We start from the raw sequence: 14,238 nt of genomic DNA, 5'->3' as shown, positions 1-14,238 counted from the left end.
GGCATTTGCGCTCCATATTGGGACATTGAGCAAGTCTAGTGACATTTAATGGGTTTCTGAACACTTCTCTGGCCGTCAGACTGTCTGTTGCATTTCCTGCAATTGCCGCTATGGCTGTTCTATAATCATCTCTTCTCCCTCCCCATCCCCGGTCCCCTCCCCAGTTTGTTGTTTCTTATAATACACAGTCAGTGGGGAGACCAGATAGTCAGTTGTTATGTGTGTGTGTGTGTGTGTGTGTGTGTGTAGTAAGAACAACAGGTTTAGTGGACACCCCCATGTGTACTCAAACACTTTACTTGAGCTTGAATGTTGGGACCTAAACTTGGCTGTGTGGAGGCCCTTTTTGTCTATTTCTGGATTCTAGTCGATTTTCCAAGGGATTAATTCAGCCAAGTGACCCCTGCAAAACACTAAAAGTGTTCTAAGTAGAATGTCGACACAGCGATATTCCCTAAAGGCAGTGAGAGGACAAATCAGCAGAAAACTTGTTACCAGTTACAAGGGCCGAATCGGTGGCTGAAACGGTGGTAGGAACTGTCAAAACAAGCACAATTTAAGGAGGTTTTAATTAGATATCATCCTTGTCAATCAAGTTCATTGGTAAATAATTTTAAAAAGTCACCCTGTTTACAAATTATGCCCCAGCCGTGCTCATATTTGATTATGCTCTATCCTATTTGATTTCCCTATTACTTGTGTACTAAGTTAAGGGGAATAAATAATGAGGAAGGTGGTACTTAGGTCTGGGACTCAAGAGACCTGGCTTCTAGTTGCTGCTCTTTGTATAACCAAGCACATGACTTTGAAGGGCTAATACACAGACCAGTAGCATCTGCATCATCTTGTTTGAAACACAGACCCTCAGGACCCACCCCAGAACTACCGAATCAGAGTCTGCATTTTAAAAGATCTCTAGGTGATTTATACACATATTTACATTTATACATATTGATTTATACATATTGATTTATACATATTGAAGTTCTAGAGGCACCAAGCAACTAAACTGGAGATGACCTCTAGGCCCAGAAATAATTGGCACAGGCCACGAAGAAACCAGACAGCATTGCCCCCGTAAAGGGGTCCCTTTCCTGCTCAACTCTGGACAATTGATGCCTTGCCAAAATTCATGGTAGCACTTCCTCTCCTCTGGGTTTTTCATAAAAGCTTGAACTTGGACTTTTATATGAAATTGCCCATTTTAAAAAGGTGGTATTAAAAGAAAACTAAACATTGCATAAGCAAAACTCTGTTGTCTGAATCAAAACCCTTCCCTGGGTCAGAACTGGCCCACAGCCTGCTTGTTTGTGATTTCAGCTCTGAACAGTCTCTAAGGTTTCTTCCAAATCTTGAAAAAAAAAAAAAATGCTATACTGAGATGGTGCCATATTGAACTTGACCCTTCCCGAGAGACCTCACAGCTGATTCTCACAGATCCAACAAAGAGAGAAATTGATTTCATTGTCTGCTTTTCTTCGAGGTCAGTTTCTACCAAGCCTGGCAGAGGACTCTGAGATTTAGGAGATACAGACCATGAGCTACTTTCGTGACTGTTTATCATCAAAGAAAACTTGAGTGAATTGGTTTGTTTTGAGATGGTATTTCTTGAACTTCCTTAGCCTGTCTTGACCAGCTCAAGCCGTAGAATGATCCCCAAAGTCCCCAACAGGGAACTTTACAAAAAGACACATGTGTTGCTTAAATTAGAGAGCCAGCCCAGACTCAGCAGATGGTAGCACACACATTCCTTCGGAGCGTGACGACCAAGCTCCTGTCACTATGTGCCTCCACCAGTGTCTGCCACCCAATCCCCGGGACAAGCTTCCTCCTCCTGTTCTACAGAAGAAGAAACGGAAGCCCTGGGAGATAAGGGGGGCTGGCCCACTGTCACCCAATTGGTTAAGGCTAGAGCCAGAACAGAGGGCCAGATTCTTGGGCTCCAAATTCTGTGATGCTGCATTTCTACTTATAAGGTTTCAGTGGTCAAAAAAAGTTGAGAAACACTGGGTCAAGCCAACTTTTAAAAAAGATCTTTAACTACAGGACTTGTCAGAGACTTTAGTGGGCTAACAGACTAGGAATCTTCAAGAGAGGGATATGGCATTTCTTCAACTTATTTAGCCATGGAAATTATTTTTTAAATTTGCATATGACTGGATTGGTGTACGACATTCTGAAACATATGAGAGTTGTGGCCCTCTGTTATTTTCTGAAAATGCAGATCGCAGGGATAGCTGTACCCACGATGCCTGAAGTCCCGTGCTGTTAAAAAATGTGGGGCGCCTGGGTGGCTCAGTCGGTTGAGCATCCGACTTCGGCTCAGGTCATGATCTCATGGTTCGTGGGTTCGAGCCCCGTGTCGGGCTCTGTGCTGACAGCTCGGAGCCTGGAGCCTGCTTCAGATTCTGTGTCCCCCTCTCTCTCCACCCCACCCCTGCTTGTGCTCTGTCTCTCGCTGTCTTTCAAAAATGAATAAACATAAAAAAATTTTTAAAAAAATGAACTCACTGAATTCCCAGTGTGTGAATCTAAAGAGTCTCAATTCACCATAACTTGACCTCAGAGACCTGCAGTTATACCAAGAGCCAAGGGAACAAACCGGGCATACGGCGTCCTACATACCTATGAAAGGTACATAAGCACCGTCTGCCCAGTTTACTAAGCATTCGGTGAATATGTGAGCACCTTATGGCAGTGTGATAGGAGCTTGATATTTCGTTTCTGGTGATGCATAAACTTTAACCCTAGCGGTATGAGTCCATCTAGCCATCTATGAGGTACATACGGCAAGCAAGAAAAGAAAATTACCAGGTGAAGTGGTCATTTCTGTGGCTGATGCTGAAACTGTAAAACAAAAACAAAACACAATAAGGTAAAATCCGAACAAAGATCCCACCCACAGACAGAACATTTAGAAGACATCTTTTTCCCAAAAACATTTATGCCTCGGATAGACTGAAATTAGATACAAAAACGGCTTCTGAAATGTGAAACGGAAGACGAGAAAGGCCTCTTGGTGAGACTGAAGTGGAGGTGGGCTGCAGGAAGGTCGAGGTGAGAACCATCCGTTGGCTGCGAGGACAGTAGAACCTCCCCCCGTGGGTCAAAAAGGCTGTTTCTCCAATGTCGTGAAGAGCGAATATTTCCTAGGGCTGCAAAGTAGTAAGAGCCTTCCTAATTCTGACCTCAGGTTCTTAACATGGATTTGCTCATTTCCACTAAACTCACTCGTTGAAAACACAGGGCCAAGATCTGAATATGAAAAGACAGTGGCCCCTTAACATAATTAAACATGTTAGGACCCCTGAGTCAATGTTCATTTACTGTCGTTAATGACCTATCGGGGTTGAAACACGGAAGTGATCCTGAACCCTTGCACTGGAACAGACACCCGACAAGGGCAGGTTGTTGTCTGCTGCCCTCACCACCACGTGTTCATGTAGAGTTTTGCCTGGCTCCGGCAACGTGCCCAACAAATATTTGTAAAATAAATGGATGCGTCCACTGAATCCTATTATTCTTGTCTTTGCTCTAAAGCAGTGGGTATTTTCATTCCATCCAACTGGCTTTTGGAATTCTACTTGTTTGGCAGCCTAAGATAATATATGTGTGGGCTGAATTAAAAAAAAAAAATAGAAAAGGAGACCATCTTGAGCCCCTGAGACCAAAAACAAATAGTGTTGATGCTTTCACAAGGGGTACAGGTGAGAGGGACTGGGTTTTGCTCACAGAACTCCCCAAAGTGGTACTACAAAGTCAGATTTAAGGCTCAAAACATAAGACATAGACTAGAAAAAGCAATGACTCCAGAGGGTGAATAACAGCGAATCTGGTAAGTCCTTGAAGAGGGCAGAGACCAGGGGCTCTAAAGTGAACTGGTGAATGTAGCTTCAAGCACTGGGTAGGTCAGCAGGTTAAGAGAGGCCAAGAATGGCCCAGAGGCCTCCCCAAACCAATGTTGAGAACATCGTGTGTTTGGAGGACGCCAAGGGGACCCGAGCTTCTTCACATTCACTTCCAGGTCCCTCTCTCCCACCCCAACAGCTGTGGCTCCAGCAGCGTCAGGAGAGAGTCGGGAGTGAGTACCTGAGCAAATGACCCCGGCGTCCTCATGGTGGCCACAGTTGTGGATGGACAAACCCAGGTGCCGGCACTGGCCTAGTGTGGTCTCATTGCCCCGGCACTGCACGTCGTCCAGGAGGATGCTCCCCACACCTTCCCCAAAGTGGCCGTTCCCCAGGGCTCCGACGCCCTCCCCGCAGTCCAGCTGCCGGCACACAACGCGGGCTGCGCCGATGCTCCAGAGGTCATCACACACGGTCCCCCACGTGCCGTTGTGGTACACCTCGATGCGACCTTCACAGCGGTTGCTCCCGTCCGCCAGCCTGATGATGGGCAGGTCTGGGGAAGACTCGGGGTTGTTACTGGAACGGGATTAACTCTTCCGGCAAGTAATTTCTCATAGGACTTTCCTGTAGTTTTTACCATAGCGAACCCCGAAGTCCTATACTCTGTAATCTCTTATTCCTGTCTCCAAGCCCCATAGGAAAAAGTCAAATTAGTACTTATCAATGCAGTGACTAGCTTTTCCAGGCGAACTCTGATTTCAGATATTTTGTTCCCTCATTTCCATCTTTGCATTTGAAATATAATTGCAAAGATAAGGACAGATATCTATTTCAGAATGGAGTCATTAAATTGCTAAGCAACAGCATGGAAATAGGTCAGACTCAACTTCTCATTATTTTCGTCGAGCCAAACTTGCACACTGGCCCAGATTCGCAGATTTTATTTAACAAATTTTTTTAATGCTTATTTCTATTTGAGAGAGAGAGAGTGCATGCAAGAGGTGGGGGGCACCGAGAGAGAGAGGGAGACACAGAATCCGAAGCAGGCTCCGGGCTCTGAGCTGTCAGCACGGAGCCCGACGTGGGGCTCGAACCCACGAACTGCGAGATCATGAACCGAGCCGAAGTTGGACGCTTAACCAGCTGAGCCACCCGGGCGCCCCAACAGCTAGACAGATTGTAGAAGCAGAGACTAGACAAGTGGCGGGCCCCGCATGCCACATCTCCCTCCATGGCAGGGCCGAATCCACCCCGGCCCTGACATGCCCAGCTGTAACCTCAGGGAGTCTGCTAGAAAGACTCAATAGCTAGGAAGGGGTGAAGGAAGCAGTCAAAGGATTACCAACTGCAGGAGCTGTTTCCGCTGATTCTGGGGCAGCTTCAGCAGCTGAAAGAGAAAGCGCAAGGCATCCGTGTCAGCAGGTGCGCACTTGCAGAAACGCTTGTGGACACACCAGCCGATGGGCACGTGAACCCGCATCTGTCCCCGTGTGCCGGTTCGGGAAATCCTGGCAAAGGCAACTGCGCTTCTGAGACCTCCTTTCCCTCAGCCGGTGAGACCGAGGCTTACGGAGGCTAATTGGAAGCGTCTATCTGAGCTTTTCCGGGGGGAGCCATCCAGAGCCACTCGGAGCTGAGGCTACAAAATAGGACAGATGAGCCTCTCATGACATTTTAATTCAGAGTTCTCATCGAGGGATGCCAAGACTTCTTTGTAGCACCAAATGCTCACTCTACAGATGAAACGGAACAAAACAGAACAAAACTACCCAACAGGGGCGCCTGGGTGGCTCAGTCTGTTAAGCATCCGACTTCAGCTCAGGTCATGATTGCACAGTTGGTGAGTTGGAGCCCTGCATCAGGCTCTGCACTGACAGCTGGATCTTCTGTCCCCCTCGCTCTCTGCCCCTCCCCCACTTGCACTCTCTCACTCAAAAATTTAAAAAAACATTGAAAAACTTTAAAAACAAAAAACCCCAAACTACCCAACAACAAGGTGGGATAGAAATATTCCACCTTGTCTGTATCTTCCCCCATTTGGGAACCTTGTTTCCCCTCCCCCAGCTGTGAGACGGGAGTAGCTCTGGGCCGTGACGGTGGGGGGGAGGGGGGAGCGTGGGGGGGGGGGAGGGGTTGGGGAGGTGGGTCACAGATGTTTGTTGCACGCATTATTTAGTAACAAAAGGTAACAAAGCAGGGTTTTTCAACATTCAATCAGCTTTTTTGAATGGTTGCATAAAATTGTCCCTAATAGCAAGAAAATCGCGAGCTGGGCAATCATCAGCTCGGGAGAACTTTCCCATCTAGCTCTTTCCGAGAAATACCTTCATGAGAAATTTATGATGTTGATGCACATCGAAAAATCATTCCTGACAATGAAAAACCATCCTGAGCAGGGGTATAACTTCCTGCTTTACAGGCATGTTTTTTGTTTGTTTGCTTGTTTTTTTTTTGCTCCTAGGATCTCCCTTCTTCTTAGGGCCAGGGGAGTGGGCTGTGATATCAGGTACACTTCAGACAAGTGTGACCACCATCCTGGGTTAGCGGAATCTGAGGGGGTTCCTGAGACATGGGTCTCTCTGTGCTCCACATGGGAAAATTCCAGGCAAACCGGGACAAGCCGTTTTCATGACCTGGAACCCCAAGCCTTTAGGGTCGGCCTGCCTGGGCAGAGGAGGGAACCCAGTCTAGGGGGAGTTCAGGTACCTGAGCAGACGGCTCCGGCATCCTCGTGGTGACCACAGTTATGGACCGACAGGCCACGGTGGATGCACTGCCCCAGGCTGGTCTCATCGCCCGTGCAGCGCACATCGTCCAGGAAGATGGGGCCCGAGCCATCGCCAAACAGACTGCTCCTCGGGGCCGCCAGTGCCATTCCGCAGCCCAGCTGCCGGCACACCACCCGTGCGGCCGGCAGGTCCCAGAGGTCGTCGCACACGGTCCCCCAGGTGCCGTTGTAGAGGATCTCCACGCGGCCCTCGCACCTGCTGCTCCCCGCCGCCAGCCTCACCACCGGCAGATCTGCAGGAACCAAAGGTGGGAGGCTTGAAAAGGTTCCCCGGACTCTCAAACGAGACAGCATTTCCAGTTGGAGAATTCTAGCCCCGTCTGCAGTCTGTGTCCCCTGGGAAAGCAAATCATATATGCAGAGGAGACCATGTGATGGCTTCTTGTTTCTGAGATTCAGCACAAACTCCACAGTGTTTTGCTGTCAGTGGGCCATTTCTTATGGAAATGTGGGCCACATGGTGGCTTTGCAGATGACCACTTAAAAACAACTGTCTTGGGGCGCCTCGGTGGCTCAGTCAGTTAAGCGTCCGACTTCAGCTCCAGTCGTGATCTCGTGGTTCATGATTTCAAGCCCCGTGTCGGGCTCTGTGCTGACAACTCGGAGCCTGGAGCGTGCTTTGGATTCTGTGTCTCCCTGTCTCTCTGTCCCTCCTCTGCTCATGCTCTGTCTCTTTCTCTCTCTCTCAAAAATAAATAAAAATATTTTTAAAAATTAAAAAAAAAAACCACCCCAACTGTCTGCTTTTATTCTCTTTTGGGTGTTGTTTGTCATGTGGTTTCTCTAAAAATTCGAAACAGTTCGGTTGAATGCTTGGGGTTCAGACTTCACATTTTTTACCCAGGTCTCTTAAAGAATGTTTGGAATGTTCAGAACAAAATTAATTTCACTTTACTTGAATTTTAAAAAGGATGAAGTGTTTATCGGAGGATGATGGAGAAGGTTGGGCTGGAAAATTGCGCAGCAGAAGAGGGGCGTCGCTCCTACAAGAAGGTCAGATACTTGGGGCGCCTGGGTGGTGCAGTCGGTTGAGCGTCCGACTTCAGCCAGGTCACGATCTCGCGGTCCGTGAGTTCGAGCCCCGCATCAGGCTCTGGGCTGATGGCTCAGAGCCTGGAGCCTGTTTCTGATTCTGTGTCTCCCTCTCTCTCTGCCCCTCCCCCCGTTCATGCTCTGTCTCTCTCTGTCCCAAAAATAAATAAACGTTGAAAAAAAAAATTAAAAAAAAAAAAAAAAGGTCAGATACTCACTGAGTGAAACTTACCCCCGAACCAAAAGCAGATGAGCCTTGGTCTCAGATTCTGAGCCCCAGAGATGGGGCTGGTTCATGGGGTCCCCCTAGAGAAGGGCCCACGAGAGCACTGCGTGGCTCAGGACCTTCCTACGGGCCTTTCAGTGATGCCACTGAGGGTGGGTGGGTGACTGGCTCGGCTTGAAAAGGTCCCCACATGGGGAGAACCCACCATACCACCAGCTTGTCTCTGATGAGCACAGCTTTTATTCCGTACGGCACCGGGGCCATGAAAATTATGTTGGCTACATTTCTGTGGGCCACAAATGCCAGCCTAAGAAAAGAAGTCGCAAAATGTAAGGACAGAAAAAATACCTATTGGTTGGAAAACATGTGGCTGTTCCCCAGGAGTTGCAGCAACTGTACATGTGAAAGAGAAAATAGTCATCGTAAGTACCTTCTAAGCCAACAATGCAATTTCATTATCTTCTCAGTACCGTCTATATCACATGCGTGAGTTTGCCTTTAAACAACCCCATCCAATCTCTGATCAGATAGTTAGCATTTATTTTTTTTAAAAATGTTTATGTATTTTTGAGAGCGAGAGAGAGAGATAGAGAGAGAGAGAGAGAGCGTGCACACATGCACTCGAGCACAAGCGGGGGAGGGGCAGAGAGAGGGAGCCACAGAGTCTGAAGCAGGCTCCAGCAGAGCCCGACATAGGGCTCGAACTCATGAATTGTGTGATCATGACCTGAGCCAAAGTTGGAGGCTTAACCAACTGAGCCAACCAGGTGCCCCTAGGTAGTTGGCATTTAAAATGTGATGGTAGCTCATACAGGTGATACAGGTGTATGTATTATTCTGGTTAAGGGTAAGAAAATAAGAGAAATAACGTGAATGTTGGGATTGTGAAGGCGTGGCCCCACAGGCCCAGCACCTTCTCAGAACCACAGAGCTTTGGGTCAAGGAACCAGTGTCTCCGTCCTGCTGAAATGCAGACCTCATGTACAGGAAGGAGGACATCAAGCCTGTTAACACCCAGAATGGCTTCTCCTCTGGGTGCAGAGTAGGGCCCCAGGGGGATGGAAAACAGTTCTGGGACTTTGCCTTCTGGGGAGGGTCTGGAGCTCAGAGCCACTGTCAAGGCAAGCTAAGGTTGGTGAGAGAGACCCAGCATGGGGACCCTGCACTAGATGGCTTGTCACCAAATAGCAAATAAGATGGATGTGAACGCACAGATGCCTGTATGTTCAGCAGCTGTAGAATCTACAAAGACAAAGGAGATGCAGGGGTGGTTTCATAACAGAAACCAGGGCAGTGGAGTGGTTCGAAGGTCACTGTCTCAGTTTACATGTCACTCAACAAGCCTGTGTAAACAGTTGTTCTTATGTGTCTAGGGCTGTCCCCTCTGGGTTTTTACAGCCAGGTGTGGATTATGTCACCAGGCCAAAAACTCTGGGGTAGTCATTCTGAAAGAATTTGCCTTCATAACGAAAATGCCACCACCAGCAATAGAGTTAACATTCTGTGCATCTATAGAGTGCCATATGCCTGAGTAGGTGTTGAATGCCTTGTGTAATCCTCCCGACAATTTTTATGAGACAAGCGCCATTGCTTTCTGTATTGTCCAATGGATTAACCTTGACGGTCACTACAGTGGAAGGGGGCCCTCCCGTACATTAAAGAGCTCGCAACTTTTTCAGAGTTCGAACAGAAATCTGTCCCAGACGTGGGGAAGGTTTAAAGCGTGGGAACATTTCTAGATTCCATCTGCTAACTTCAAGCTTGGCCTGGCAGCTCCATGACTGGCCCAGAAGGGACCTGCACTCATCTGAGCAGATGACACCAGCGTCCTGGTGGTGCCCACAGTTGTGTGTGAGCCAGCCGCTGTGAGGGCACTGCCCCAGTGAGGATTCACTTCCTGTGCACTTGATGTCATCCAGGAGGATGCTGCCTGACCCGGGGCTGAAACTGGCCCCAGAGAGGGCAGACACAGCCGGGCCACAGCCAAGCTGTCTGCAGACCACGTGGGCATCCTCTATGAACCAGCTGTCATCACACACCGTGCCCCAGGTGTCCGCGTGGTGGACTTCCACTCGGCCTTCGCACCTGCTTGACCCATTCACCAGCTGCAGACCCAGACCTTGGGGGACAATTTCAAGCAATGACTTCCATCAAGGCTCATCCGAAAGGCCACAGAAGAGCCAGCAGCTCTTGGAAATTGTGCACGGGTGATGGATGGCGATAGATTTACTCCCCCTTTCACTCTGCTTCACTCATTTAATTTTTGCCTTGAGTATTACCTCCTGTGTTTCCTGAGGTGACAGTTGGTTGGGAAATGGTTTTGCTCCTTAGCCCGCTGGCCCAGAGACCCGCCTCATCATGGAGCCATTTCTTCTCTTCACTGTGTGTCCTGAAGTCTTGGCTTCTGGCACTCACAGGGTTTGCTGGGTTTTTTCATGAGATGCCAACATGCACACACCAATTGGTGTGTGTGCGTGCGTGCGTGTGTGTGCATGCACATGCACAATGTTCTCTGCCTGCCCTTGCACACACATCGATCAAGTGATGATCACAAGGCTCCATCTATGTTGGTTCAGGATCAGGTGCTGTCACATGTGCATAGATGCTCCTGGGAGCTCATAGGGCAGTTATTCCAGACCGCCCTTTGTGTTCAGAGGACAGCATCGCAGAAGGGAGCAGAGATGGGATGTGCTCAGGACACAGCCAAGAATAGCTCATGGGGACACAGCCAAAGACAGCTCAAGGTGGGGTTGGGAGGAGATTTGAGGTCAGTGGGCCACTCTCAGCCTTCGGGCACCCACCTGAGGCTGAGGAGCAGTGTTTCCAGTGGGGACACTTTCTCCCACGGTAGTAACACTGGGGTAATTCTGAGCTAAAACTCGAATGAGGGAAGGCCATGGAGGAGAGAGGAACAGCTTACCTGCTGACGTGGGCACTTCTGCCGGCTTTGGGAAAGATGCTAAGGACAGAGGGAAACACAACAGGATACAACATCTTAGGTGACAAGCACGTTTAACTCTCAGTTAATTGTCGGTGGGCCCTCAGCCTTGTGGACTATCTACAGTTTCTATTCTAGATGGATTCCCTTCTCAGGTCCTTGCTCTTTGGGGGAGTCTTCCATCACCCTGCTGCCACGTGCACCAGGAAGACAAGCAGCTAAAGCACACTCAAGAAAATCAGAGCATGGCAGGTATGTTTTAAAGAAAGCATTCTTTGGGCATCACTGTCCAGTATAACATACCCTGGTGCTTTCTTTGAGGTTTGGGGTCACTTCTTTTTCCTAACCCCTCTGCATATTGCATTTTATTCTTAAAGATTGTGCCACAGACAAGCAGCTGACCTAATTTAAAATGTGAGCCGGTCAACTGTTGAGCCGGTCAGAGTCAGGGAAAGACCAAGTGATGCTTTCAGCCCCTTCATTCTTTTTATTTTAAAAAATTTTTTATGTTTTTATTCATTTTTGAGAGAGAGAGAAAGAGAGTGGAGGAGGGGCAGAGAGAGAGAGAGAGGGAGGCACAGAATCTGAAGCAGGCTCCAGGCTCTGAGCTATGAGTACAGAGCCTGATGCAGGGCTTGAACCCATGAACTGTGAGATCATGACTCGAGCTGAAGTTGGACGCTCAACAAATGAGCCACCTGGGTGCCCCTTAGCTCCTTCATTCTTTACAACTCTGTCAGGGAAAAATGTAGAGAGCAGTATAGACAGAGCTAAACCCCTGCAGTGCTTGGAAGGAGCTGGCTGGCATCTGAATAGTGTGCCCCATGCGGCAAGCCCTGCTCCACCTGCTCTACACAGAGAGAACACTGAGTTCCAGAATGGCTTTAGGAGGCAAGTATTATTATCCTCCTCCTTATCCTTGTCTAGAGGAGGACACTGAGGCATGGGGCGGCGGGGGGGGGGGTGCAGAGATTTGTTCAAGATCCCACAGCTCACGAATGATGAAGCCAGGGTGATAGATCCAGGACATTTGGATCTATCCACAGCCCTACTGCCCAGGGTGAATTTGCCAAGACAAGTTACAGTTAATCAATAATAATTGAAGGGGTGCCTAGGTGGCTCAGTCATGATCTCGGGGTTGTGGGATTGAGCCTCACATCTGGCTCCAGGCTGAGTGTGGAGCCTGCTTGTGAATCTCTCTCTCTCTCTCTCTCTCTCTCTCTCTCTCTCTCTCTCTCTATCTCTCTCTCTCTCTATCTCTCTCTCTCCCTCTGTCTCCCCCCCCCCCCCCCGCTCTCTCTCTCTCTCTACCTCTGCCCCTCCCCTGTTCATGCTCTCTCTTTCTCTCAAATTAAAAAAAAAGAACAATTGAAATTACCTGAAGTTGGGTAACTCCCAGCAGCTGATGGTGTTGAGTAGGGCAGAGAGGCTGTGAGAGACATAAATCAAACTCATTTTTCTCAAACCCAAGAGGTTGATCTGCTTATTTGGAACAGAAAGGTCCATGTCTGGCTCTAGGGAGAAACGGCACCCAATCTGGGCATGTGAGCCCCGAGTTGCCATGGTAACAACCAGCAGATGTCCTGGGTCACTGGGCTCATTTCTGTCCAGCTGCGGGACATCACAATGTCTTTAATTTGTTTTCAAACTCTGCCCCCAGTGATGGTTGCCTTATGTGGAATGCCTAGCTTGCCATTTGCTTTGGTTTTGTGATTCTTCCTGGGTGTGTGGGTCTTGCCTCCCAGAGCAAATGTCAGTTTGCAAAGCGTGGGACTACGTTTGTCTCAAGGATGTGCACTGGCCACTTGAGCACCTGGAGGGAGCCGAGGGCCAGGGTGGAGACCTCTGAGCAGCCGTTATGTGACATTTCCCCTTCACCTCTGACCCACCTTGAGTAGCTCTGCCAGGGGTCCTGGTTCCACACCTCCCTGCTCTTGAAGCCCCAGCCCTGTCCTTGGATGTCACAGTCAGCATGTGGCTTCCGGTCATGTTTTGCTTCAACACTGATTCTGCCCCTTGACCTCTCCCTTCTCCTCTCAAAACCTTCTAGTATTGCCACCCTTGCTTTTTCCTTCATCCTCCCGTCATTTCGGCCAGGTCTAGCTGGTAAGCCACTTTGCCTCTTCCCAGCCAAATCCAGAAGGATGCAGAGATAGACTGGGGCTTCTGACTCCAAGTACTGAATTTATTTGCAGAAACTCAATTGGGATAAAACTGAGGAATAAGAGCCCTGGGCTGGGACCTGGGCTCCCAGCTTCCCAGCTCTGTGACTTTAGGAGTCATCTCTGTGTCACCTGGGCAACAAGGGAGATGAACCAAAGAGATGCTTCCCAGAGGTATGATTCGTCACTGGTGGGATGCGAGATAATTTGAGGTGATGCATCTTCTATTTTAAGAGTCGCATATTTATATAACATTATAATCTAAAAATCTACATTGAATTCCATTCTGATTAAGGACATTTTCAGATATGCGTGGGCATGCATTGATCAGAATAGATAGTTCATCGTTTATTTTACTTTTTTCTAAGTTTCTTTGTTTTTTTTTTTTTTTGAGGTGGGGGAGGGGCAGAGAGAGAGAGAGAGAGAGAGAGAGAGAGGGCTCTGTCGGTGCAAAGCCCAGCGCAGGGCTCGATCTCACGAACCTTGAGATCATGACCTGAGCTGAAACCAAGAGTCGGACGCTTAACCGACTGAGCCACCCAGGCGCCCTGATAGTTCATTGTTTATTTTAATTTGTAAACATTTTCGTATTGCTATGTTGCCACTGTGTCTATTTGTATGTATTGTCTATTTATGGCGGCTGATCCTGGCTGTCCGTGTATGGTGGGGATATAGGAATTCCTCGTAAAATGAATTCGTCTAAGTAAAAGAAGAGGAGTCCGCGTGAAGGAAAAGTATTAAGGAAGGTGTGGTGCGTGTGGGAGGTGGGCAGAAGCCACGCAGGGGCATCTGAGTGGCGGAAGCTCGGGAAACAGTGACATCAGGACCCCCTCCTGCTCTGAGTACAGTTGGGAATGTCATTTCGCCCACCCGCTTGTGTCAGCATCAGGCCCACCTGAGCAGATGACGCCGGCATCCTCGTGGTGGCCGCAGTTGTGGGAGAACCAGCCGCTGTGCAGGCACTGCCACAGCCTGGCTTCCGTCCCCACGCACTCCACGTCGTCCAGAGCAATGAGGCCCACGCCTTGGTGGAAATGCGCCCTGCCGGGGGCCGACACCGCCCTGCCGCAGGCCAGCTGCCTGCACACCACCTGCGCGTCACGCGGGTCCCAGCTGTCGTCACACACGGTCCCCCAGGTGCCGTTGTAGTGCAGCTCCACGCGGCCCTCGCACCGGTGGCTGCCTCCGGCCAGCCTGAGGGCCACATCTAGGGACCGCGGACACGCCTGGGTCATGCTCTG

General features: G+C 49.2%; 1 protein-coding gene across 1 annotated transcript in view; it reads right to left on the bottom strand.

Moving 5' to 3' along the window:
* Positions 1 to 14,238, bottom strand: part of LOC109492837 (deleted in malignant brain tumors 1 protein-like) — a 23,638-nt gene extending 9,400 nt beyond the window's left edge. The window contains exons 1-6 of the mRNA XM_045039986.1: positions 13,868 to 14,238; positions 6,554 to 6,895; positions 5,198 to 5,359; positions 4,090 to 4,427; positions 2,812 to 2,847; positions 496 to 537 (exon numbers count right to left, since the gene is read on the bottom strand). Coding sequence (XP_044895921.1) covers positions 496 to 537; positions 2,812 to 2,847; positions 4,090 to 4,427; positions 5,198 to 5,359; positions 6,554 to 6,895; positions 13,868 to 14,232 — 1,285 coding nt within the window. The 5' untranslated portion in view covers positions 14,233 to 14,238. The remainder of the gene's footprint in view (positions 1 to 495; positions 538 to 2,811; positions 2,848 to 4,089; positions 4,428 to 5,197; positions 5,360 to 6,553; positions 6,896 to 13,867) is intronic.

Source organism: Felis catus, chromosome D2, assembly GCF_018350175.1.
Source record: "Felis catus isolate Fca126 chromosome D2, F.catus_Fca126_mat1.0, whole genome shotgun sequence".
Classification (NCBI taxonomy): domain Eukaryota; kingdom Metazoa; phylum Chordata; class Mammalia; order Carnivora; family Felidae; genus Felis; species Felis catus.
Note: the sequence above shows the minus strand (reverse complement) of the source record. Positions and strands in the feature narration are given on the sequence as shown.